Source organism: Gorilla gorilla, chromosome X (genome assembly GCF_029281585.2).
Source record: "Gorilla gorilla gorilla isolate KB3781 chromosome X, NHGRI_mGorGor1-v2.1_pri, whole genome shotgun sequence".
Classification (NCBI taxonomy): Eukaryota; Metazoa; Chordata; class Mammalia; order Primates; family Hominidae; genus Gorilla; species Gorilla gorilla.
This window is the reverse complement of record NC_073247.2, coordinates 131,534,411-131,557,690: the sequence shown is the minus strand read 5'-3', so window position 1 is coordinate 131,557,690 and position 23,280 is coordinate 131,534,411. Positions and strand designations below refer to the sequence as shown.

The window sequence follows — 23,280 nt, the reverse complement described above, 5'->3', positions numbered from 1 at the left end:
TGTCAGCAAAGACAGAAAAGCCAAAAGAATGAATGAGATTAATAAAGGAGTGAGTGTACATAGAAAAGAGGTCTAAGGACTGAGCCCTGGGACACTTTATTCTGGCAACTGACAAACAGCTGGTGGTTTAAAGCTAGTGAGGACACCAAAACAGAGGCATACACTACCAACATGCAAGTGCAGAGCTAAGCAGTAGGTCAGAGGCAGATGCATAAACAAGGCTCATAAGAACGGCCAGGTACTGAAAGCAAGAGTAACAGATGTCAAATACAGGGAAACCGTTTTAGCCACAGGAATAGGAATCCAAGAATAGGCTGGACAATTGGAGTGAGAAAATTTAAGTGCAGAGTCAGGGGAATATACTCTAGAGGTCGGCAAAAATGGGAGTTGGCCCTTAGGCAGCTTTCTGCCTTGGGCTCCTATTGCATCTTTAATTTGGTTTCTGTCCTCTATGGGTGTCTGTGTCTCTCTCTCTTTTTGAGATGGAGTCTCACTCTGTCACCCAGGTTGGAGTGCGGTGGCACAACCTCGGCTCACTGCAACCTCCGCCTCCCAGGTTCAAGTGACTCTCCTGCCTCAGCCTCCCAAATAGCTGGGACTACAGGCGCCTGCCACCATGCCCAGATAATTTTTGTATTTTAGTAGAGACAGGGTTTCACCAAGTTGGCCAGGCTGGTGTCGAACTCCTGATCTCAGGTGATCCGCCTGCCTCGGCCTCTCAAAGTGCTGGGATTACAGGAATGCGCCACCACGCCCTGCTAATTTTTTTTGTTTTTAGTAGAGACGGGGTTTCGCCAAGTTAGCCAGGCTGGTCTCGAACTCCTGACCTCAGGTGATTCACCCACCTTGGCCTCCTAAAGTGCTGGGATTACAGGCGTGAGCCACCACGCCTGGCCGACTGATCTGCTTTCTATCACTGTGGTTTTATTTTTCTAAAATTTCATATAAATGGAATTGTACAACATGTACTCTGTGTCTGGATTCTGTCACTCAACATAATCACTGTTAGATTCACATTTGGATTGTTTCCAGTTTGGAGTTATTATAAATAATGTAAAATTGGCCCTTTTTAAGTGAAGATGGTGATCGCAACTAAATCAAGTTGGGTTTTATTTTTATTCCCCTCCCTGTGGGACATCAGTACCTGGGGAGAAGCATCCTTTTGCTAAAATAAGGTGATGAAAACAAATCTTGTATATTTTAGTCATATTACTCCTTTAAATATCAGTATCTTGTGTTTACTTATTATTATCCTTCTTTTTTATATACAGGGTCTCGCCCTGTCGCCCAAGCTGGAGTGCAGCGGCGCGATCATGGCTCACTGCAGCCTCGAATTCCTGGGCTCAAGATCCTCTCTTCTCAACCTTCCCGAGCAGCTGGGACTACAGGCGTGCGCCACTGAACTCGGCTAATATTGTAGTATTTACTAAGTATCTGTAAATCCTAATCAATATAAGGAAAATAAAGTTTTTTAAATGTTAGGCTTTTTCTTTTGGTTGTAGGAAAATAAATGCTAAAGCCTCTGAATTCAATGATAAAAAATACAAGTCGCTCCCCTAGTGAGGCAAAATTTGGACGGCATTGAGTTTATCTGATGGAAACTAAGCGTGCAGAACCTATCTTTCGACCTGGAAAACTCTGAAGATGAAAGGATTCGATTTACTCACAAACAGGGACCCTGAGATAGCTCTGGCTCCTGAACGCCCAACAAAAGCGGGTAGCTGCTTTGTATGCCGGGATTTGTAGTCCCCGACAGAGTCACTTCAAGATGGCGGAGTTGCTAATGACGCGCGAAGGGGCGGGCCCCGAGGGAGTCTGGGCCGCGAGGGGATTGGGTGGCGCAGGAACTTGGCGGGCGGGAAGTAAAAACCAGGTGTTAAAACCTTTGCACTGGGAAAGGCCCAAGTCTCGCGAGAGCTTGGCAGGACCCAATGGAACGTGGGGCCCGACTTATCACAAGGGGCATTTGTTGGGGGCGGAGCTTGGACGGGAGCTTCCCGGGATCCGTTTGTGCCCGGGGTAGCCCCGTTCCGGCCAAGCCGCTTCAGCGGGGGACGTAGCCATGAAGGAAGAGAAGGAGCACAGGCCTAAGGAGAAGCGAGTAACCCTGTTAACCCCCGCCGGGGCCACAGGCAGCGGTGGTGGGACCTCGGGGGACAGCTCCAAGGGGGAAGATAAGCAGGATCGCAACAAGGAGAAGAAAGAAGCGCTGAGCAAGGTGCCCGGTCGGCCGCTGGCCGGGGAGAGGGCGGGACGAGTCCGCAGCGCGGGGAGGATGGCTGGGAATGGGGCTGCCCCCTTTCTCTCTCAGGTTCCCCTTCTATCTCTTCGCCTGAATGGAAGTCGCATCATCCTGGTTCATCCATTCACCCGAAATGGGGAGAGCCCCTCCCGGCCAAATCCTGGGTGGGGGTGAGGAAAAGGGGGGACTCCCCAAACGGGAAGGGTTTAGGTCAGAGCTGTGAGATGATAATGGGAGGGGAGAGCGACGGTATAAAGAATGAGGAACTAAAGGTGTAACTGGGGAGAAATATTAAATAGTGAAGGAGACATGAGGGATGGGAATATTATTCATGGAGGCGAGTTGGGGGAGAGTGCAGGGTGATTAATGGTACAGGAGGGTAGATCGAGAGCATCCTATTTTGAGAGCAATGGGTGGATTTTTTGTATTCGTTAGAGTTTTGAATTCTTAAGTTCAATGGGCAAGGATTTTGTTTTAAGATGTGTTGGACGTGGGAGAAACTTGTTACTAAATCAAGATTTCGTGGCACCCACAAAGACCAGCGTTGGCTTACTAATTTCTTGCCACTAGATCTGTTAAAAAATGGGTGATCGAAAATGATGCACAAACCTGGTAAACTGCAGGGCTGCTGTAAAGAGCAAAACCTGCGATTTTTCCTTGCTCCAGGTGGTTCTCATTTCCAAGGGTTTTTTTAAACCGCGTTACTATTCTGTTTGACTAATTCTGAGCATTGGGCTGCAGAAGAATATTTTCTCCTGGGTTTTTACAAGTGATCTCATATTTTAAAGCCCAGCCTTCTTCAGGAACTGTGATTCTTTCAGGTATGACAGAAAATTGATTTGTACTAATTTTATTTTCCTTATGCATTTCTTAAGGTGGTAATTCGAAGATTACCTCCCACTTTGACCAAGGAGCAGCTTCAGGAACATCTTCAACCTATGCCTGAGCATGATTATTTTGAGTTTTTTTCTAATGATACGAGGTAAAAAAAAAAAAAAAGGAAAGGGGTAAATGAAAAAGGTTTTTTTCATTCTTTTTATCCTACTGTTTTCCATTTGATTTTTGAGCTTGTCTTTAATATATGCATACTTGTAATTGGGCCAGACACCTGCAAGTACATTTACATAATTGCTTTCCTCTCTGCAGTTTGTATCCTCATATGTATGCCAGAGCATACATCAACTTTAAAAACCAAGAGGACATTATTTTGTTCAGGGATCGCTTTGATGGTTATGTGTTCCTTGACAATAAAGGTGAGTCCTGGTAACTGAAGTAAAAAGGGAATTTCTTTGTCATTTGTATGTTTAAGACAACTTGTGCATTGCGTTGCTTCCTAGAGTTTTACACATTTAATAAGCTTATTGCAGTCTTATAAATAGACGTGACTTTTCACAGTCCTTGGTTATTTTTATTAACCTACTATTTTTTTAGTTTGATCAACTGAGTGAAATTGCAACTGTTTTCTCCTCGTGTGACACATTTTTTGCCCTGACTTAAACCTACTGTTTTGACTGTAGAATTTCAGCTGCAGTACTGATAAGTGACTCTTAAACTTGTTTGATAAGTTTTAAATATTTAGTTCTTATTTTGCTTCAAGGACAAACATTTATTTAATTCAAATCCATTAAGCCAACAGTTCCCAATTGGGATACTGTTTAACATTCTCACAAAGTTGTATATAATTAAAACATGAAACTTGATACATCTCGGCCTGGTGTGGTGGCTCAGGCCTGTTATCCCAGCACTTTGGGATGCCGAGGCAGGTGGATCACGAGGTCAGGAGATCGAGACCAGCCTGACCAACGTGGTGAAACCCCATCTCTACTAAAAATACTAAAAAAATTAGCCAGGCGTAATCCCAGCTACTTGGGAGGCTGAGGCAGAAGAATCGCTTGAACCTGGGAGGCAGAGGTTGCAGTGAGCTGAGATCACGCCACTGCACTCCAGCCTGGCGACAGAGCGAGACTCTGTCTCAAAATCAAAAAAAAGAAACTTGATACATCTCTTACTTTATATCCAGAAAGGTCCAGTCTATAGGGAAGACACATTTCTACTTTAACACTCTATTATCTGCTACCTACATTTAGCCAGAGAATATCTAAGCTGCCATTTGCCACTTTTCTTTTTGGTTTGCAATTATAGGTAAATAGTGTGTCTTCTTGTTTTGTTTTGTTTTTTTCAATATTACTTCAAAGTTGGTAAAAATTAAATTTTTGTCAGGGACTGTGCCAGTAAAAATTGAAGGATTGCCACTGTTTGTCCAACTTTTATTAATCTCCCCAAGCCAGCTATTTTTCCACTCCAACTATTTTATTCCAGTAGATATTTAACTAGATTCTAGTTACTTAGCCTGGAAATCCGAGTTGTGTTTAATTTTTTCCTTTTTTAAAAATCTCTTACATGTGAGTTATGAATCTTGTCAATTTATTGTTTATCTTTTGAGATAGGGTCTCCACCCAGGCTGGAGTGCTGTGGCGCAATCACAGCTCACTGCAGCCTGGAATTCCTGGACTCAAGCAATCCTCCCACCTCGGCCTCCTGAGTAGCTGGGACTACAGATGTATGTCACCATGCCTGGCTAATTTTCTTTAAATTTTTTATAGAGATGGGGTCTCGCTACGTTGCCCAGGCTGGTCTTGAACTCCTGGGCTCAAGTGATCCCCCCCCACCTCAGCCTCCCAAAGTGCTGGGATTACAGGTGCGAGCCACCATACCCAGCTCAACACCACTTATTAAAGAGACTATCCTTTCCTCATTGTGTTTTTTGTTTGTTTGTTTGTTTTGTTTTGTTTTTAAATCTTAGAGACAAGGTCTGCTTATGTTGCCCAGGCTGGATTTTATTGTTTTTTTTTAATATCTTGTTCACTTAGCCTTAAACAGTCACACTTTATGTCCTCATCACTTAATGCCTAGACAACCACCGTCTCTAAACTTACAGGATTTTCCATTTTTTTCATTCTTGTATAATTCAGTCTATTATATTGCCATGAAATTAATCTTTTTGAAAATAATGATTTAAATTAGCAGTTGGGGGAAAAAGTCCAAACTCCTTAGCCTGGTAGTCAGGGTCCTCCATATTCTGGCCTCACTTCTGTTTCTTCAGCCTGTCTTCCACAATTTCCCTCTGTTTCAGTCTGGTTTATCTATTCCTTCTCAAATATATCACAGTTTTGTTTTTTGGTTTTTTTTTTCTTTTTTTCTTTTTCTTCTCTCTCTCTCTCTTTTTTTTTTTTTTTTTTTTTGAGACAGAGTCTTAACTCTGTCGCCCAGGCTGGAGTACAGTGGCACAATCTTGGCTCATTACAACCTCCGCCTCCTGGGTTCAAGCAATTCTCGTTCCTCAGCCTGCCGACTTAGCTGGGATTACAGGTGTGTGCCACCACGCCCAGCTAATTTTTGTAATTTTAGGAGATGGGGTTTCACCATGTTGGCCAGGCTGGTCTCAAACTCCTGGCCTCAAGCAATCCACCCGCCTCAGCCTCCCAAAGTGCTGGGATTACAGGCATGAGCCACCATGCCTGGCCTAATATATCACAGTTTTGAAGCTAATCTGATTCTCTACTCACTGGGATTCCCAACATAATTTTTCCTCCATGACTGCTTTGCAATGCCTTCTGGTCAATTCTGTTTATTTTTATTTTTTTGCTTATGTCTACATGCCAATGATTTAAGGATAGGATACCTTGTTTTTGACATTCTGTAACAGGGTGCTTGTGAATTTTTTTCCCATTAGTCACTTGGGGTTTTTGTATTGAAATATAACTCACCTATAATAAAATTCATTGTCTTAAAGCATACAATTCAGTGGTTTCTGGTATATTCACAAGGTAGTACAACCATCAGTACTAATTCCAGAATGTTTTCATCCCTCCAAAAAGAAACCCATATCTATTAGTAGTTACCTCCCATTCTCTCCCTCCAGCCCCTGGCAACCACTAATCTACTTTATGTATCTATGATTTCCCTCCATTTCATATAAATGTAATCATACAATATGTGGTCTTTTCTGACTGGCTTCTTTTACCTAGCACAATGTTTTCAAGGTCCATCCATGTTGTAACATATATCATTACCTCATTCCTTTTGCATTTTTAAAAATTGTAAAAATACACGTAACATAAAATTTACCATCTTAACCATTTTAAGTGTACAGTTCAGTAGCATTAAGGTATATTCACACTGTTGTGCAACAATCTTGGGAACTTTTTCATCTTGAAAAACTGAAACTCTTTACCCATTAAACAACTCCTTATTTCCCTTCCTCCAGCCCCTGGCAACCACCATTATACCTTGTGTCTGTATGAGTTTCACTACTGTAGGTACCACATATAGGTGGAAACATACAGTGTCTGTCTGGCTTATTTCATTTAGCATAATATCTTCAAGGTGTATCCATGTCGTAGCATGTGTCAGAATTTTCATCTTTTTTTTTTTTTTTTTTTTTTTGAGATGGGGTCTCACTTTGTTGCCCAGGCTGGAATGCAGTGGCACGATCTCAGCTCACTGCAACCTCCGCTTCCTGGGTTCAAGCAATTCTCCAGCCTCAGCCTCCCAAGTAGCTGGGATTACAGGTACCCACCACCACACCTGGCTAATTTTTTTGTATTTTTGGTAAAGATGGGGTTTCACTGTGTTGGCCAGGCTAGTTTCAAACTCCTGACCTGAAGTGATGTGCCTGCCTCAGCCTCCCAAAATGCTAGGAATTACAGGCATGAGCCACTGCCCCCAGCCTCATTTTTAAGACTAATATTCCAGTATATGTATATACCACATTTTGTGTATCCATTCATCTGTCAAGGGGTATTCGAGTTGCTTCCACTCTTGGCTATTGTGAACAATATTGTTATGAACACAGATTTGCAAATATTCGAGTCCTTGTTCTCACTTCTTTTGGATATATACCGAGAAATGGAATTTCTGGAGTCATTTGGTAATTCTATTTTTATTTTATTATTTATTTATTTTGAGACAGAGTCTCTGTCACACAGGCTGGAGTGCAGTGGCAAGATCTTGGCTCACTGCAACCTCCACCTCCCAGGTGCAAGCAATTCTCCTGCCTCAGCCTCCCAAGTATCTGGGATTACAGACACCTGCCACCACACCCTGCTAATTTTTTATGTTTGTGGTAGAGACGGAGTTTCACCATGTTGGCCAGGCTGGTCTCAAACTCCTGACCTCAAGTGATCCGCCCACCTCGGCCTCTCAAAGTGCTGAGGTTACAGGTGTGAGCCACTGCGCCCCGCCGGTAGTTCTTTTTTGTTTTGTTTTGTTTTTTTGAGATGGAATTTCGCCCTCATTGCCCAGGCTGGAGTAAGTACAATGGCGCGATCTTCCCTCATTGCAACCTCCACCTCCTGGGTTCAAGCAATTCTCCTGCCTCAGCCTCCTGAGTAGCTGGGATTACAGGTGCCCACCACCACACCCAGCTAATTTTTGTATTTTTAGTAGAGATGGGGTTTTACCATGTTGGTCAGGCTGGCCCAATAATTCTATTTTTAATATTTTATGGAACTGCCATACTGTTTTCCATGCGGCTGCATCATTTTACATTCCCACCAATACATGAGTGTTCCAGTTTCTCCACATCTTTGCCAACACTTGTTATTTTCTGCTTTTTGATAGTAGTCCTCCTAATAGGCGTGAGATGATACCTCATTGTGGTTTTGATTTGCATTTCCCTAATGACTAGTAATGTGGAACATATTTCCATATGCTTGTTAGCCATTTGTATATTATCTTTGAAGAAATGTCTATTCAAGTCTTTTGACCATTTTTTAAATTGGGTTATTTGGTTTTTTGTTGTTGAGTTATAGGAGTTCTTTATATATTCTAGATATTACCCCTTATCAGATAATATAATTTGCAAATATTTCTCCCATTCCATGGGTTGCCTTTTCACTCTGTTGATTGTGTCTTTTGATGCATAGAAGTTTCTAATTTTGATGTAGTCCAATTTATGTATTTTTTACTTTTTTAAAATAAGAGATATACTTTATATTTTTGTTTTATTGTGGTAAGAACACTTAACATGAGGTCTACCCTCTGTATTTTTACTTTTGTTGCCTGTGCTTTTGGTGTCCTGGTGTATTTTTTTTAAGTGTTAACAGATTTTTCCCCAGCTTTATTGAGCTATAATTGACAAATAAAATAATATATATTTAAATTTTACTATGTAATAATTGTTTTTTCTTTTTTCTTTTTTTTTTTTTTTTTTTTTTTTTTTTTTACCAGGCTGGAGTGCAGTGGCACAATCTCAGCTTACTGCAACCTCCGCCTCCCAGGTTCAAGTGATTCTCCTGCCTCAGTCTCCCAAGTAGCTGGGATTACAGGCGTGCACTACCACGCCTGGCTAATTTTTGTATTTTTATTTATTTTTATTTTTATGTATTTATTTTTTTGAGACAGAGTCTTACTCTGTCGCCCAGGCTGGAGTGCAGTGGCATGATCTCAGCTCACTGCAATCTCTGCCTCCCGGGTTCAAGTGATTCTCATGCCTCAGCCTCCAGAGTAGCTGGGATTGCAGGCACGTGCCACCACGCCCAGCTAATTTTTGTATTTTTAGTAGAGACAGTGTTTCACCATGTTGGCCAGGCAGGTCTCAAACTTCTGACCTCAAGTGATCCTCTCATCTCGGCCTCCCAAAATGCTGGGATTATAGGCATAAGCCACCGTGCCCAGCCCAATGTGATAATTTTATATATGTATACATTATGAAATGTATAATTATGAAATGTATACATTATGAAATGTATACATAATGTATACATATATACATTATGAAATGTATACATAATGTATACATATATACATTATGAAATGTATACATAATGTATACATATATACATTATGAAATGTATACATAATGTATACATATATACATTATGAAATGTATACATAATGTATACATATATACATTATGAAATGTATACATAATGTATACATATATACATTATGAAATGTATACATAATGTATACATATATACATTATGAAATGTATACAATCAAGTTAACACATTCATCACCTCACATAACACATCACCTCAAATAGTTACACTTTTAAAAAATAACAGCTTTATTGAGATATAATTCACATGCCTGAAATAGTCACCCTTTTAAAGTATACAGTTCAGTGAATTTTAGTATATTCATAGGCTTATGAGCCTATCACCACAATCTAAATTTAGAACATGTTCATCACCCCTAAGAGAAACCCCACTCATTAGTTGTCACTCCTCATTCTTCTCACCACTTCTACCCCAAACTCCAGGCAGCTACTACTCTACGTTCTGTCTCTATAGATTTGCCTATTTTGGAGATTTCTAACATTTTTAAATGAAAAATAGTTTGTAGGGTCTTTTTCACATTAAAATATCACATTTTATAAGTTGAATTTATATGAATATTTTACTTCCATGCCGTGTTGTTTCACTATGTTATCAGTGTGAATTTGTGGCTCCTTTTGTAGTATGTTGATTATGGTTGTGCCAGTGTGCTTTATGCCTTAGGGAGACCCTCTTCAGATGACTGCCATCAAAAGAGTCATAGAAAGCAATGGGTTGATTCCCTTATATCCACTTTTGACATTTTCTTTGTTATAGCAAGTGTGGTATTTTTTTTCTAAACAGGTCAGGAATATCCCGCTATAGTAGAATTTGCACCTTTTCAAAAAGCTGCAAAAAAGAAGACTAAGAAAAGAGATACTAAAGTCGGGACTATCGATGATGGTACAGTATAGCTCTAATTATATAATGCTATTGCTGTGGGGTTTTTAAAAATAATATCTTTGTGAGAGTTAATTCGACCCCAAAATTTTAAATTAGAAAATATACAAAATAAAGTAAGTGAGAAATGTTATTTGCCGATGGAAGCTTTGCTTAATTGTTAGACTAGAGAGAGTTTCTTGCACAGAATCTCTGCTCTCTTTGGCTAGGGCATTTCATTCTTCAACCATTGAACAATATAATGTTGACTATTGAGTAACAAATCACCATAGGTTTATTGATTAGAAGATAGTGGAAAGGCCAGGCGTGGTGGCTCACGCCTATAATCCCAGTACTTTGGGAGGCCAAGGTGGGCGGATCATCTGAGGTCAGGAGTTTGATACCAGCCTGACCAACATGGAGAAACCCTGTCTCTACTAAAAATATAAAATTAGCCGGGTATGGTGGTGCATGCCTGTAATCCCAGCTATTCGGGAGGCTGAGGCAGGAGAATCGCTTGAACCCAGGAGGCGGAGGTTGCAGTGAGCTGAGATCACACCATTGCACTCCAGCCTGGGCAACAAGAGCAAAACTCCATCTCAAAAAAAAAGAAAAAGAAAATAGTGGAAAAAAATCAGGTTTCAAAGTTTAACAGGTGCTTCTTGAGGCCTCACCATTTTTATGATTATTTATTTGACTTTTGGTTTCCATTATATTTATAAAGGAGAAGGTTTGAACTGTCATGGGAAAATTTCCATACCCAGGTAACTTTGTATAAAGTAGCTGAAGTTGTCACTCCTATTTTCTGGTCTTTGGATATACAATTAGCTACACACATAGTATTACGTTGAACAGGAATAGAAGAACTGAGGCCAGGCGCGGTGGCTCACTCCTATAACCCCAGCACTTTGGGAGGCCAAGGCGGGCAGAGTTGCTGAGGTCAGGAGTTCGAGACCAGCCTGGCCAACATGGTGACACCCCATCTCTACTAAAAACACAAAAATTAGCTAGGCATGGTGGCGGGCACCTGTAATCCCAGCTGCTTGGGAAGCTGAGGCAGAAGAATCACTTGAACCCGGGAGGCGGAGGTTGCAGTGAGCTGAGACCGCACCATTGCACTCCAGCCTGGGCAACAAAAGCAAAACTCCGTCTCAAAAAAAAAAAAAAAAGAAAGAAATACAAGAACTGAAAAACCAAAATAATTGCCATTTAAGGTACACTGGCTCCAGATTTTGAGACCTCTGTAATGTTATGTTAGATAGCTGTTACACAACTCTTTATGTTGGATAAGGACTAGGACCATATTTTATATCAGATTGTTACTTTAGAATCATCTAGTTTAATTTCCATCATTTGTTACTATTACAGGTATTTTATAAAGAAAACACAGTAAAGACTCAATAACACATAGCTGTGATACTGGTTTTATTACAGATTTAGATCTGGAAGACTTGATCAAGTGACACATAGAAACAAGCAATATAATGGCTTAGATGTGTCACCCTTTCTGATGTTAGAGGTCTAGGAGAGAACTCCAGGAATTCCCATCACCTCAAGTGCCACATCTAGGACTTCTCTCTAATTTATCTTTTTGGAACACCTAACTTAGTTTAGTAGGACAGTGACTTTTAAAAGCAAACTATGTAATACCCCTAGTGGTTCTGTTATAATGCATGGCATCTCATTTTTCCTGACCCCATGTTATACCAGATTCCTATAGTGAGTATCAGTGATAGGAGTCCTGAGAGCAAGTGACCAATTAAGCTCTAAATAGTCTACCTTGTGGGTATGGTTTGGTTTTTTTTTATCTTCCATGAAGTAAAAAATTATCTTCTTTGATAAATCAGTATCCTAGATAATGTCTTCTTTTTTTGTTTAAAGTCTATTATATTTTCTGTTTCCTTAAATGATTATTTAGATCCAGAATATAGAAAGTTTTTGGAAAGTTATGCCACAGATAATGAGAAAATGACATCTACTCCAGAGACACTGCTAGAGGAAATAGAAGCAAAAAATAGAGAATTAATAGGTAAGTGGGCAAAAAGAATCAGGGCAACAGCCTTTTCATCACAGTACCTAAGTCTCCTACCTCCTTCAGTTGCTAGCTGTGTGACTTCGGGGAAGTTACTAGCTTCTCTGAGACTGTTACTGTAAAATGCAGATGGTAATACCCGCCTCACAGCATTATGAGAATCCATTAATGTGGGAAAAATTCTTTGACCTATTTAGTGTCACACAAATGTAATATAAATACAAAAAGTTCAATGACTGATAAGGAATGTTTAGACAGTGGTAAGCCTTTGAAGGTCAATTGGTATTTCCTAGTAATAAGTTCATATTCCTAAAAAAATTTTGACTTGAAAATACCAAAAAATGAAATTAGTTACTGCAAAATTGAAAACTACTTGAGGAATTCTAGCTTGGATCTTGGTTCTCAGTAATAGGCTGTCACTACTGTATCAGTAGCTCTAAACATGAGCATAATTTTTGACCCAGGATTTCTACTCAGGAATTTATCCTAAGGAATATGTGGGGTTTTGTTTGTTTGTTTGTTTGTTTTGCTTGCTCACTCCCTCTCTCTCTCTCTGTCTCTCTCTCTCTCTCTCTCTCTCTCTCTCCCCCCCTCTCCCCCTCTCTCTCTCTGTGTGTGTGTGTGTCTGTGTGTGTGTGTGTGTTTGTGTGTGTGTGTGTGTGTGTGTGTGTGTGTGTGTGTGTGTGTGTGTGTGTGTGTGATGGAGTCTTGCTCTGTCGCCCAGGCTGGAGTGCAGTGTCGCAATCTCGGCTCACTGCAACTTCCGCCTCCTGGGTTCAGGCGATTCTGCCGCAGTCTCCCGAGTAGCTGGAAGTACAGGTGTCCGCCACCACGCCCGGCCAATTTTGTATTTTTGGTAGAGCCGGGGTTTCACCATGTTGGCCAGGCTGATCTCGAACTCCTGACCTCAAGTGATCCGCCTGCCTTGGCCTCTGAAAGTGCTGGGATTACAGGCATGAGCCACTGTGCCCGGCCAGGAATATGTGTTTTAAGATGGATGTAAGGCTAATAGCTTATTCAGAATGTTGAAAATGAAAAATATTCTTCCAAAACTTGACTTTTATTAATAGATGGATAGTACAAGCCTATTTCTGGTAACTTTCTTAGAATAAATTCCCAGAAGTGGAATTATGGGGTCAAAAGGATTAGATATTTTTAGCCCCTTCCCCCCAACTTCTTCCAGTTGAACAAGTTTACACTCCTATCAGTAAAACAAGAGAATGTCCTAAGTACTTAATTCTCATCAGTTGGGAATGACTCTTTTAATAAATTATTTTATTGTTTTAATTTGAATTTCTTCACTTCTTAAAAGGTATTTTAATCCCGTATTGTTGAAATCGAATGCTGTAAAACTTCTTTCTGATATTACAATTGTGATCTTTCTGCATAAGGGGTGTGCACGTTTTCCCACCTTGGGTGGTTGGCAGGGAATGTCAGAAAATGGAATCGTTTCTAGGGGTTGATAAGTATGATTAATAATCTGTTTACATTTATGTAGCTAAAAAGACAACCCCACTTTTGAGCTTCCTGAAAAACAAGCAGGTAAATCTTTTGTCTTTATAGTTCTCTCTATACTTTAATTTCATTGCTTTGCATTCTATAAACATTTTAAGAGCATTGGGTTTCTAGAGGAGAAATAGCTGCTTTTTCCACCATTACTCTTTAAGGATTTGCCTTCTTGGTCTCACTCTCTGGCCCGCTCCTTCACTCTGGTTGTTGGACCAGGAGTTCACTCTACAAACCTGGAATGTTCTTAGGTTGTCCCAGAGACACTCATTTGATATTCTGAAAGCCTCTGAAGAGATAGTAAGGCAGCAGTGGAAGACTAATATTAGCAGGTCCTGGTCTTCATTGTCTTTCGTTTTCTGGGTGGAGTGGGGATAACGGTGGTAGAATGCCACTTTGTAGAAAGTAGGAAGGAAAGATTATTCAGTTGGGGCCTACCATGACTTCAGGATTTATTAGGGTTTTGGTGATGATTATTTTATTTGAAGGCTTGTGTTGATGTTTCTTTCTAGAGAATGAGAGAAGAAAAGAGAGAAGAAAGAAGGAGGAGAGAAATAGAAAGAAAAAGACAAAGAGAAGAAGAGAGGAGGAAATGGAAAGAAGAAGAGAAACGAAAAAGGAAAGATATAGAAAAGCTAAAGAAGATAGACAGAATTCCAGAAAGGGACAAATTAAAGGATGAACCAAAGATTAAGGTATGAGAATGTTGAAACTGACTGCATGTTGCTAAAAATTGCACGTATCTACTTCTTTAAATATGCATGCGTCTTGTGTTGGTGTAAATGAATTTTTTGTTTTGTTTTTGTTCTCTTTTGGGGGGAAGTGATCCAATAAAAATCTTTCCTGTAATAGTATTCGTTTTTAAATTTAAGATCATTTAAAAGGATAAAGTAGTATGTTATTTCTTCAGTGCAGATCTGTGCTGTTTTTGTCATTGAAAATGTTTGATTTTTAGACTATTGTCCTCTAAATTCATATTAAATGAGGGCTTAGGGCTGGCTGGCATGATTTATGGGTTTTTTTCAGCTTTTTCTTCATAATTGATACATGAAGTTACCTCATCTGTTTGTTTTCCACTGTCTTCAGGTACACAGGTTTCTGTTACAAGCTGTGAATCAGAAAAATGTAAGGACCAAGTACATGATACAGAGCATCTAGTATCATGTCACACACACAGGTCTTAGCTAATAAGTCCTTTTGGTGGTGGTGGTGGTAGTGTTACTTGTTGAAAACCCCTTCAGGTTGACTTGAGTCTTCTTAAAAGCTGAGCTATTTTATTATAAATTTCTACTTTAAAAGGAAGCCCAGGTGACTTCCTGATGCTCTGCTGTGTGCCCAGAAGCTTCATTGACCTACAGCCAGAGGACAACCATGCCTATATAGTTCTTTCTCATCTTCTTATATGCTTCTCATAACTGGCTGCCTTGTGGGAGGACTAGGGATAAATACCCTGCAATATGTGCCTTTCCCTCTCACATGACTCCCGTAGTATCTTCCTGCATATATCTGGGAATCTGTGAGCAGCAGATTCAGATTCATGCATTGCATTTGGGAAGAAGAAAACCTGCAGAGAGATCCCAACCTTGCCACTTCCCTTCTAAGGGCATGGCTTGGGCAGCCTTTGTTTCAACATATTTCCTGGGGAAGTACTAGTACCTAGTACTTCAGATAAAGTCAAAGAAAATCTCACAGAGAGGGTGACAGGGTCTCCTTATTTTATTTCCTGAAAACTCAGCAGTTTATGTAGCAAGGGTTCCCTAAGTCTCTACGGGGCTCATTACTGGTGATGAGAGGCTTGGGGGAGGATGGAGTTTCTCATCTTAATTCTTTCCAGCAATCTCTCTGTCTGCTATGCCACAAGTGACTTGACTTGCTATTCCTAACAATCAGCAAGGCAGAAGGTAGAGCCAGCCATGCTAGAGACATTCATTAATGTTCTTATTAGAGTAATGAACACCTTGGTTTCTAATAAGGATGTTCATTGGAGAAATAAGAGCACTTCCAATGAAACCTGCACATGGTATCCTCATTTTACACTGGTGCCTTCTCAGTGTCCATTTTGGACTCACCATTTGCAGTGGCTGTCTGTGTGCCAAAATGCTTTGTGCTTATGTCTTGTGGTGCTTTGCCTTTTGCTTAGTAATTTACATGATGCCTTCACCCTGAGATGAACCTTGTGTGATACCTTCACTCTGAGACTTGAAATTCTTCTATTTTGCCTAAGAATCTCTCTGATTATCCAACACTTGGAGGTATGCTCGAGAGATTCATAGCAGCAATGTAAAAAACAATGGCATTTTTGAACATGCGTAAATATGGCATTAAATACAGAGTTCCTACTCTGTAGAGATGGAACTTCACTATTTCGTTGTATAAGGCCTTTAGATTTTTAAATCAAATGCCAAATAATTCTTGTTATTAATCTCTAATGGCAAGATAATTGTACCATCATAAGTATGTTATTCTCAGGCTCAAGGCAAAATTATTCCTGCAATGGATCTCTCCTTTGGTGACCAAGGTATTTGTCATTCCAAGTACTACATAAAAACAGTCCCAACAGAAACGATCTGCCTATCACTTAAAATTTGTGGGCTGTTTCCCATTAAGTTATATCAACATGCTGGTTTGCTACAGAAGCATACTTTGAAGTATGCATTGGTTCACTTAAAGGTTGACCCATTTAAAGCCAAAGGAAGCCGGGCACAGTGGCTCACACCTGTAATCCCAGCACTGTGGGAGGCCGAGGCAGAAGGATGGTGTGAGCCCAGAAGTTTGAGACCAGCCTGGGCGACATGATGAGACCTTGTCTCTACAAAAAAATTAAAAAATTAGCCGTATGTGGTGGTGTGCATCTGTTGTCCCAGCTACTCAAGAGGCTGAGGCAGGAGGACCACTTAAGCCCAGGAGGTCAAGGTTGCGGTGAGCCATGTTCATGCCACTGCACTCCAGCATGGGCAACAGAGTAGTGAGACCCTGCCTCAGAATAAAAGCCAAAGGAGTCTTGATCCTATTGCCACAAAGTGATTAAACCACTTCGTTCAAGTGGATAACACTTTAACATTAATAGCATCCTTTTAGTAAATTACTACTCTTGTGCACTAGTTGTTCACCTGAAAGATTAAGTGTACCTGCAGAGATAGGGGACTTGTCTAGTCTAAATTTTAAATATTTGGTATACTGGGTTTTTAATAGAAGATAGTGTCCCAGCCTTCAAAATAAAAATAAACATTTTATCTTTAAAGCTGCTCAAGAAGCCAGAAAAAGGAGATGAAAAAGAATTGGACAAAAGAGAAAAAGCCAAGAAATTGGACAAAGAGAATCTCAGTGATGAAAGAGCCAGTGGGCAAAGTTGTACATTGCCCAAGCGTTCTGATAGTGAACTTAAAGATGAAAAACCAAAGAGGTCAGTAGTCAAGGACTCTTTGTTATGTTTGATTTATACATGCTAGTTTTGCTGCTATGTCCTGGACATGTACCTGAATTAAGATAAGCTGTTTTATGCAGGGCAGGGGGATGAGGAGGAACGGTTTCAGAATATTCTTGTATCTTAATCTGGGTGAATGGTTTTGGGGTTTTGTTCCTTCTTAAAACACTAGTATTTTTCACTCTGCTCTAAAAGTGCAACCTCATTGCAGGGGCCAAATCAGAATCACAGTGTTCCTGCATTTGTGATTACAAGATCTTTCAGGGTTCTGTCTCAGATTCGTTTTTCATGCAGACCTGAAGATGAGAGCGGCAGAGACTACAGGGAGAGGGAACGGGAATATGAACGAGATCAGGAGCGCATACTTCGAGAAAGAGAGAGGCTGAAGCGGCAAGAAGAAGAGCGCCGTAGGCAGAAGGAGCGCTATGAGAAAGAGAAGACTTTTAAGAGAAAAGAAGAAGAAATGAAAAAAGAGAAAGACACACTTCGGGATAAAGGAAAGAAGGCTGAAAGTACAGAATCAATAGGCAGCTCAGAAAAAACTGAAAAGAAAGAAGAAGTGGTCAAAAGAGATCGAATAAGAAACAAGGTGCTGCTTGTCATTAAACTTGTTTATGAGGGGTTTTTTCCCTTTTCCTGCAAGTGTAAAGAAAGTGTAAAGGGCACTGTTATTATAGAATTTTTAAAGGGGAACTTTAATCATCTGCAACTTTTTTTTTTTTTTTTTTTTGAGACAGAGTCTGACTATGTCGCCCAGGCTGGAGTGCAGTGGCACAATGTCAGCTCACTGCAAGCTCCGCCTCCTGGGTTCACGCCATTCTTCTGCTTCAGCCTCCCAAGTAGCTGGGACTACAGGCGCCCACCACCACACCTGACTTATTTTTTTGTATTTTTAGTAGAGACAGGGTTTCACCATGTTAGCCAGGATGGTCTTGATCTCCTGACCTCGTGATCCACCTGCCTCAGCCTCCCAAAGTGCTGGGATTACAGGCGTGAGCCACCACGCCCAACCAACTTTTATTTCAGTCTTGGCTGGGCTTTTATTAACTTACTATAGAAATTGTAAACATACACAAAAGTAGAATAGAGAATCGTATGATGGGCCAGGTGCAGTGGCTCACACCTGTAATCCCAGCACTTTGGGAGGCTGAGGTGGGTGGATTGCTAGAGCCTAGGAGTTCTAGACCAGCCTGGCCAACATGGTGAAACCCCATCTCTACTAAAAATACAAAAAATCAGCTGGATGTGGTGGCGCACACCCGTAATCTCAGCTACTCGGGAGGCTGAGGCAGAAGAATCGCTTGAACCTGGGAGGTGGAGGTTGAGGTGAGCCGAGATCACGCCATTGTATTCTAGCCTGGGCAACAGAGCGAGATTCAGTCTCAAAAAAAAAACTGGCCGGGCGCGGTGGCTCATGCCTGTAATCCCAGCACTTTGGGAGGCCAAGACGGGTGGATCACGAGGTCAGGAGATCAAGACCATCCTGGCTAACATGGTGAAACCCCATCTCTACTAAAAATACAAAAAATTAGCCAGGTGTGGTGGTGGGCGCCTGTAGTCCCAGCTACTCAGGAGGCTGAGGCAGGAAAATGGCGTGAACCTCGGAGGCGGAGCTTGCAGTGAGCCGAGATCGCGTCACTGCACTCCAGCATGGGCAACAGAGCGAGACTCTGTCTCAAAAAAAAAAAAAAAAAAACCGAATAGTATGATGAACTCCATGTACTGTACCCATCACCCAGCAGTTCATAGCCAACCTTCTCTCTATTCTACTTCATCCTTACCCCTACTAGATTATTTTCAAACGAACCCTGCACATAATTTCTTCCTTAAATACTTCAGTATATGAGATAAATACTCTATTAATATTACCCTAGTAGCATTTTCACACCAAAAAAAACTAACAATAATTCCTTAATGTCCTGTCTATTCAGTGTTCATATGTTCCCAATTGCTTCATTAGTGTCTTTTTTAAATTAATTATTTATATATTTTTTGAGATGGAGTCTCGCTCTGTCATCTAGGCTGGAGTGCAGTGGCATGATCTTGGCTCACCACAACCTCCACCTCCCGGGTTCAAGTGATTCTCCTGCCTCAGCCTCCCGAATAGCTGAGACTACAGGCTCAAGCCACCATGCCCGGCTAATTTTTGTATTTTTAGTAGAGACAGGGTTTCACCATGTTGGCCAGGCTGGTCTCGAACTCCTGACCTCAGGTGATCCTCCCGCCTCAGCCTCCCAAAGTGCCGGGATTACAGGCATGAGCCACCGCGCCCAGCCTAATGTCTTTTTTTAAATAGGACCTAAACAGATTCCACAAATTATGCTTCCTTGAAATGTCTTCTTCAGTTCTCTTTTGTTTTTAGTTTATTTTTTGAGACAGAGTCTTGCTGTGTCACCCAGGCTGGAGTGCAGTGGTACAATCTCAGCTCACTATAGCCTCGACCTCCTGGGCTTAAGCCATCCCCCTACCTCAGCCTCCAGAGTAGCTGGGACTACAGGCATGCATCACCATGCCCAGCTAATTTTTAAGTTTTTTTGTAGAGATGAGGTCTCCCTATGTTGCTCAGGCTGGTCTCAAACTTTTGAGCTCAGCCAATCCCCTCAAAGTATTGGGAATAAAGGTATGAGCCACTGCACCCAGCCAAGTTTTCTTTTAATCTAAACAATTTCCCCTTCTCTTGTTTTCCTACCATTTGTTGCAGAAACCAATTTGTCTTGTAGGGCTTTTCCTGTTCTGAATTGGCAGATTACATCCCCATGCTGTTATTTAACGTGTTCCTCTATCTTCTGTGCTTCCTTTAAAACTGGCACTTAGGGCCTGGCATGATGGCTCATGCCTGTAATCCCAACAATTTGGGAGGCCAAGTCAGGAGGATCACTTAAGCCCAAGAGTTGGAAAGCAGCCTGGGCAACATAGGGAGAGCTTGTTTGTACTAACAATGTAAAAACAGCCCAGTGTGGTAGCGCGTGCCTATAATCCCAGTTACTAGGTACCTGAGGTGGGAGGATCGTTTGAGTCTGGAATGTCGAGGCTGCAATAAGCCTTGATCATCCCACTTGCTCTTCATCCTGGGTGACAGGGTGAGGCCCTATCTCCAAAAAAAAATTTACCCAAGCATATAAAATAGTAATTACCAAATGGTTGCTTTTCTTTGGAGATGGAGAGAGGAAGTAGGCAAGTTGTCATTTACCAATGCCCTCACATTTTTGGTCTTAAATGACTTCACTTGAGTATATATTCATACATAACTATGACTCTTAAAAATCCCATATAAAAGCTTAGTAGCATTGTTGTAACAGTAACATATTTTATTGTACTTCAGGATCGTCCAGCGATGCAGCTTTACCAACCAGGAGCTCGAAGCCGAAATCGACTCTGTCCCCCTGATGACAGCACCAAGTCTGGAGATTCAGCGGCAGAAAGGAAGCAGGAAAGTGGTATTAGCCATAGAAAAGAAGGAGGAGAGGAGTGATAAGTCCAGATGGCCTTAGGTGTCCTGACTGTCTAGGCAGCCAAAGAGCACACGTTAAGCAATCCAGAGGTGCCTTCAGGGCAAAGAATAGAGAGAAAGGGAGTCGCTGTGCTGGTGGGGTACACTGCAGAGGAGTAAGTCTTGTGTCAAAGTAGGAATCTGATCAGAGGTTCAGAATTGGAAGTACAATTTCATTGCTTTTGCAATTTCTACAAATTAATTTTAAAGTGTCAGAAAAAGGTGACGGCAAGGACATGCATTGCAATTTGCAGGGGGAATTGTCAAGTGAGGACTTCATCACATATGACATGAGAGAAAAGTAAGAGCTGGTTCTAAAATCAAAAGCTGTTGTTCATCCCGAATTGAATTTTCTGAATTTGGGTGGAGCAGAGTCGCTTTGAAGCCTTGTTCCGATCTAATTCTATTGTATTGTTGATGATAAGTGTTGACATTGGGTAGTGTAGAAGCAACAAGCATGTCCTTGTAGTACAGGTACAGTGAAGGATAGAACACACTTTCGTTGATACAAAAATTTAAATAGTTATGTTACTTCTGTATCCAGTGTCCTAAAGTTTTAGGATTAGTTTTAGTTTTTTGTTTGCTTATATGAGCTTAGCGTAAAGAATATTTTTAAACTTTGTGTTTTGTCGTCAGCATCTTTTCTATTAAGAGGTAAAATGTAGTCCTTGTTTGACTCTTGACAATCCAGTGTGTTTGATCTTAGGTCTCATGATCTGAGTGCATACCCTCTCCAGGAAGGAAACTGCACCAATGTCTATTCCTGTTAAATAGCAACTTTTAGTCTCAGCTTGTTTTGTTTTGATGTCAATAAATAGTAACAGCATTCAAGTGTGAAGCTAAGTGTGTTTATTAACTTTACTAAATAGCTATGAGTTTTGAGAAATTAAATTTTTGACATCTGACATCACTCACCTTCTGGTGAAGCCTAAGGGAGCTTTAACTCATGGCAGAAGGTGAAGTAGAAGCAGGCATCTCACCCAAAACTGTAAACAAAAGTAAGAGCTGGTTCTAAATAAAACAAATAAAAGTCTATTAATTTAAACATAAAATAGGCTGGATGCAGTGGCTCACGCCTGTAATCACAGCATTTTGGGAGGCCAAGGTGGGCGGATCACTTGAGGTCAGGAGTTCAAGACCACCCTGGCCAACATGGTGAAACCCCATCTCTACTAAAAATACAAAATTATCTGGGCGTGGTGGTGGGCACCTGTAATCCCAGCTACTCGGGAGGCTGAGGCACGAGAATTGCTTGAGCCTGGGAGGTGGAGGTTGCAGTGAGTCAAGATTGTGCCTCTGCACTCCAGCCAGGGCAACAGAGCAAGACCCCATCTCTAAAATAATTTTTAAAAATTAGCTGGGCATAGTGGTGTGCACCTGTAGCCCCAGCTACTCAGGAGGCTGAGACTGGAGGATCAATTCAGTCTGGGAAGTCAAGGCTACAGTGAGCCATGATCACACCACTGCACTCCAGCCTTGGTTACAAAGTGAGACCCTGCCTCAAAAAATTTAAAAAAATAATAATTTAAAAATAAATATAAACTGTTAGAAACAATAGGAAAGCAAGTGTTTGATCAATTTCTGCCTCCTTTTGCTCAGATACATGTTTGATTTCTTTGGAAATAAAGGTAGTATGGAGACAACTCAGACCCTGGCTGTCTAAACAATAATTGAGCACCTCCTAGTATGTGTTGGCACTGACACTATGGTAGTGAACACAACGTGGTTGCTTTCTCATGATGCTTACAGCCATGGGGAGTTAGCTGCTCTGGTGGAGAGAAGTGATGCTAGGGGAAGGAGGCAGGAAAAATTGAAAGGGTGAGGGCAATGGGGGTAGCTAGTTCCAGGGAAGTGAAAAAGGATGACTTGGGCATTCATGAAGCTTTAATGCCTTCAAAATCTGGAGGAACTGGAACTGGACCACCCTCCACAGCATGCATACGTAAGGTAGTCCGGAGACAGTAATTAAGCTTTGATTATAAAATTAAGATGTAACTTTCTATGGTATTCACAGATGTTATCTTTAATTCCATAGAGGAAAGGTTAAGGAGGTTTTGTAACCTTTTGTTGGTATAAAGAGTCCTGTATGTTACATGTTTTTGATGGCAGGGTGGGGGCAGGCTGCCTAGATTTTTCTTTACTGTCTCTGGGCTGTCCTTTATACTATAAAAATTTATTATACCAATTGTATCATTATTCAAGGTAGCCAAGATTACACTTGGTAAATTCTTGGAAAGTGTATGCTGACAGCTATATACATAGGATTAGTCATCCTTAGAAATCTCACAAAAGGTCGGGCATGGTGGCTCATGCCTGTAATCCCAGCACTTAGGAAAGCCACGGTGGGTGGATCACATGGGGTCAGGAGTTTAAGACCAGCCTGGCCAACATGGCAAAAACCCGTCTCTACTGAAAATACAAAAATTATCCGAGTGTGGTGGTGGGCACCTGTAATCCCAGCTACTCTGGAGGCTGAGGCAGGAGAATTGCTTGAACCTGGGAGGCAGAGATTGCAGTGAGCCAAGATCATGCCACTGCAATCCAGCCTGGGCAACAGAGTGAGACTCCGTCTCAAAAAAAGGAATGAAATGGGCCAGGTGTGATGGCTCATACAGGTAATCCTAGCATTTAGAAGGCCAAGGCAAGAGGATCACTTAACTTCAGGAATTTGAGACCAGCCTGGGCAACATAGGGAGACCCCATCTCTACTAAAAATTTAAAAACTTAGCCCAGTGTGGGAGAGTGTGCCTGCAATCCCAGCTGCTAGGGAGCTGAGATGGGAGGATCGCCTGTATCTGGAATGTCAAGGCTGCAGTGAGCCGCAATTGTGCTACTTGCACTTCAGCCTGGGTGACAGTGAGACCCTGTAAAAGAAATTTACCCAGG

The 23,280-nt window shown here is 41.3% G+C and overlaps 1 protein-coding gene across 2 annotated transcripts; it reads left to right on the top strand.

Moving 5' to 3' along the window:
• Positions 1–1,911: 1,911 nt before the first annotated feature.
• On the top strand, positions 1,912–21,232 carry UPF3B (UPF3B regulator of nonsense mediated mRNA decay). 2 transcript variants are annotated; one of them, XM_004064791.3, is made up of 11 exons: positions 1,937–2,218; positions 3,118–3,224; positions 3,389–3,495; positions 9,868–9,966; positions 11,861–11,971; positions 13,473–13,516; positions 13,993–14,175; positions 14,567–14,605; positions 16,723–16,883; positions 17,199–17,493; positions 20,227–21,232. In XM_004064791.3, exons 1-11 carry the CDS (start codon positions 2,063–2,065, stop codon positions 20,374–20,376), a joined length of 1,452 nt encoding a protein of 483 aa, XP_004064839.1. In that variant the 5' UTR covers positions 1,937–2,062; the 3' UTR covers positions 20,377–21,232. The 2 variants fall into 2 exon arrangements, with proteins under 2 accessions (XP_004064838.1, XP_004064839.1); XM_004064790.2 differs by lacking the exon at positions 14,567–14,605 and having other exon boundaries at positions 1,912–2,218.
• Positions 21,233–23,280: the final 2,048 nt, after the last annotated feature.